Source organism: Rutidosis leptorrhynchoides, chromosome 5 (assembly GCF_046630445.1).
Source record: "Rutidosis leptorrhynchoides isolate AG116_Rl617_1_P2 chromosome 5, CSIRO_AGI_Rlap_v1, whole genome shotgun sequence".
NCBI classification, from domain to species: domain Eukaryota; kingdom Viridiplantae; phylum Streptophyta; class Magnoliopsida; order Asterales; family Asteraceae; genus Rutidosis; species Rutidosis leptorrhynchoides.
In genome coordinates, this window is record NC_092337.1 from 456,354,417 (window position 1) to 456,358,038 (window position 3,622).

The window sequence follows — 3,622 nt, forward strand, 5'->3', positions numbered from 1 at the left end:
TCACATATAAGTTTCTACAAGTCTACATCAAAATATTGAATGACAAATAATTGTATGTTTGTAGTGGGATGAGTCCCTTTGAGACCATAAAATATGTTGGTAGTTAATAGTTATCCCATCATATATTATATCCAAACATGGTATAATGGCTTATTGTTATTCCTATTTAATAATTCCTTGATCTTGTTCTAGTTATAGTTCTATCAGATCTTGTTTACATACATGCTTACATTTGCTTACATATGATCTTGAATGAAATAACGATAAGTGTTAAATTGGTGTTTGTTTAGTGGGTATCAGGGAACGAGTTTGATTACTTAAATAAGTAGCTTGCTTAATGGCTGTAGTCTTAGAAATTGGGAATCAAACCCTCAAATGTGGACATATCTTAAACCCAAGTAGGATGGTGGGTTTGAATAACTGTACCCTTACGTTCAACAAACTCATAACCGTTGCAATTCTAGCTTTGATACCAAACATCCCCTTAGTTGGTGTTATCTTTTTCAAAATATGGGTCCTTTACTAAATACGATACCTTGTTTGTTTGATAAGGTTGCAGGCTTCTACATGCCTTTATTTCTTTGATCTCTCACTGTCTCTCTCTATAAAAGGGTATACAGTCATATCCAACTTTCACAATGTTGAATTCTGTATTAAAAAAAAAAATGGATAACATACATGTAGTTATAAAACTTCAGCCTTCAAATTCTATATACATGTTAGGGGTAGAAATATATGTAAATTAAAACGAGATTTTCTTTGTTCAGACTAAAAGAATCGCTAGGAAAACTGGTCGTTTTTCCTTTTCCGGTCTAGTTATTTCAGTTTGTTGACTACAGTATTATTATTATTATAAGGCTCTATAATCTGGTTTGCTTTTATTATGGAGTGTACGACGATTGTATTATGTTGTTGACAACATTAAAATTATTTGTTTTTGACTAATCAGGGATCTAGTAAGGCTTAAGAAGTTAAACTTTTTTACCTTAAAGTTTGTATATACATATTCAGCTCCAATTATTAAGTTACCTAACAGCGTGAACGATTTTCGTTATGGCATCTGATATGCGTTATGGCGTTGTATATTTACTTGGTTAGATATAGTACGGCCCATGTTCGTTTTTGTAGATGATATTTTCGAATGGATTTCTTCGCGATTTGCATCAAATGAGCAAAGGGTTCCTATTGGATGCGTCTTCGCATTGATATTCTTCACGGTTCTAATACAATGAAGTTTTATGAGTTTTTTTGACAATATTAGACTTACTTCTTTAATCGGTTAAAGTCTAAGTCTAAGCCATCTCTTATTCGAAAATTTTAATTATGTAATGATTTGTAATTTTTTTTCTAGCTCTTTGATAGATGGTTTCTAATAAAGTTTGTTGTTAAAAAAATATATATATACATATATAGAAAAGGAGTTAACATTGTTTACATATACAACCTTTTGCCGTTAAAAAAGTTGGTTAATAGCATCTTTTTTTTTTTTTACGAGGAACCCCCTAGCGACGAGCCATAATGGCTCCCCTCTAGTTGGTAAACCCCGGGTAAACGGCAAGCCAGGCCTCCACCGCTACCAGGCAAAGCATCCTCTAGTCAATCAGTCACTAAATGGAGCTCGCCCCAAGGTATTTGCCTTGAAGGGAATCGAACCCGTGACCTCTTGCTTCATTGGAAGTCCTGTTGGCCACCCAGGCTATGCCTGGATGGTTGGTTAATAGCATCTTAATAGTAGTTCAATTTAGTTTTCTCATTGAGTTGACTGCTTAACTTGCTTTACTTGCCTTTGAAAAGGCAAATACAATCTCAATTGATACCATAGTTGTAAACTCGTGATTCAAGTTTTCGGCTTTTAATACACCGTCTTAACTCGATTCAACTCGTAAGAGTCACCATTTTACAATATTGATATAATTTATATGTACAACCATATGTACCACATGAATAGTTTAGGTTAATTATTACGAGTAATAAGAATACAAAAATCATATTCAAACAAGATGGTACACCGAACGCCTTGATACCTTTTTGTAGTAGTTGTCTCTAAACCACGTAGTACAATTGTATTATTACCTTCCTTCGAAAACATGTGTTAACACTACTATTCATAGATTTTCCAAAATAATTATCTACTTGCAAACTTATCTTGAATAAAAAGGAAAAACTAACATTCATCTAACTTGTCTTAAATAAAAAAAATAAAAAATAAAATAAATAAAAAAATAAATAAAAAACATTTAAAATAGGATGGTATTATTTAATCCATATATCATTACATTATTAATTAAAGTGTATATCAAGGATGTCTATATATTTAGTAAGATTAAACAATTTTAACGAATATAGCTACATCACTAATTTGTTGTTTGGTGATCGTTGACAATTAACAAGCCAAAAGAGATTATACTCATAATTACACTTTAACACTTCTAATACAAACACAAAAAACTACAAGAATGAAAACACTCACTCGTTATATGCTTTTCCAAAATACAAAACTGTTTTTTTACAAAGTACGAAAAAATGAATAATCGAAAACCTCTCTTTTGTTTGCATAAGTGTGACACATGATACGTTTACATTTTTTTCATGTACAACACCAAAAAAGACACAAGACCATGATCTACATTTTGTGATGGATTAATCCATTTATCGCGACTAAAGCCATTACGAATATATGATCCACATGAGGCTCAACAGTCACACACAACACGTCTTCACCCAACACGACCCCTGAAGATGATTGTTTTCTGTGTACCTAAATTCCAAAAACGACAAAATTATTATTCACAATGTCGAAATAACTACACAATGATAAATTAACATTAGGTTTTATGTAACGAAAGGTCACCTCAGCCGCGACTTTTCCTTCAACGTCAATAATCTTGAACTCTAGATTATGAAATGATCCTTCCATTGTATGATTCAAGCTACATAAACTTTGTGCCTCATTGGTTCCAACCAAAACATCGTAAATTGATTCTTTATTGAATAAATCGAAATTTTTTCCAACTTTAAACCACGGTCTTCGTGAATCTTTATCGTTGTAACAATCCCATAGTCCAAAATTTAAAAGTTTCTGCAACGTCGCGATGAAAACAAGGTATAAGTTTCGTTATAACTTGAGAAACATCAACAATTGATGTTAACAAGAAACATGTATCAAATACAAAAAAATTGATCATATACAAATCTACCTTTCTAAGTATTGTACATACAACGTTTCCCCGAAGATCCATTAAATAAACTTCATTGCTACATTTGCTATCGTAATTATCTATACGAAAAACAACTGATCCATTAGAATTGTATACTGTATAGCCATTCGAGTTTAGCACGAGCGATTTCATCCATATTGTATATGTTTCTCTTTGGTTTGTACTAAAGGATGATGATGAAGATGAAGATGAAGAAGAAGGTAAACAAGGATGTATTTTTGCCATTTTTGGAAGAAACTTTATTATTGTATGTTTGCATCAACTTGCATATATCCACTTTATATATCACTTTCGAAACAGTTTGGGATAGGCTTTAACTTATAATAATAATATAAAAATATTATAATATTAGCACTTTTTGTCTCAATGAAACTTAATGACGACTTATTTTGTTGTTAAACTGT

General features: G+C 31.6%; 1 protein-coding gene across 1 annotated transcript; it reads right to left on the bottom strand.

Annotated features, from left to right (window-relative positions):
* Positions 1-2,623: 2,623 nt before the first annotated feature.
* Positions 2,624-3,443, bottom strand: LOC139850623 (protein LURP-one-related 4-like). Its single transcript, XM_071840176.1, has 3 exons — positions 3,198-3,443; positions 2,852-3,079; positions 2,624-2,758 (listed from the first exon to the last, which is right to left on the bottom strand). The coding sequence occupies exons 1-3, from the start codon at positions 3,441-3,443 to the stop codon at positions 2,624-2,626; spliced, it is 609 nt and encodes a 202-aa protein (XP_071696277.1).
* Positions 3,444-3,622: the final 179 nt, after the last annotated feature.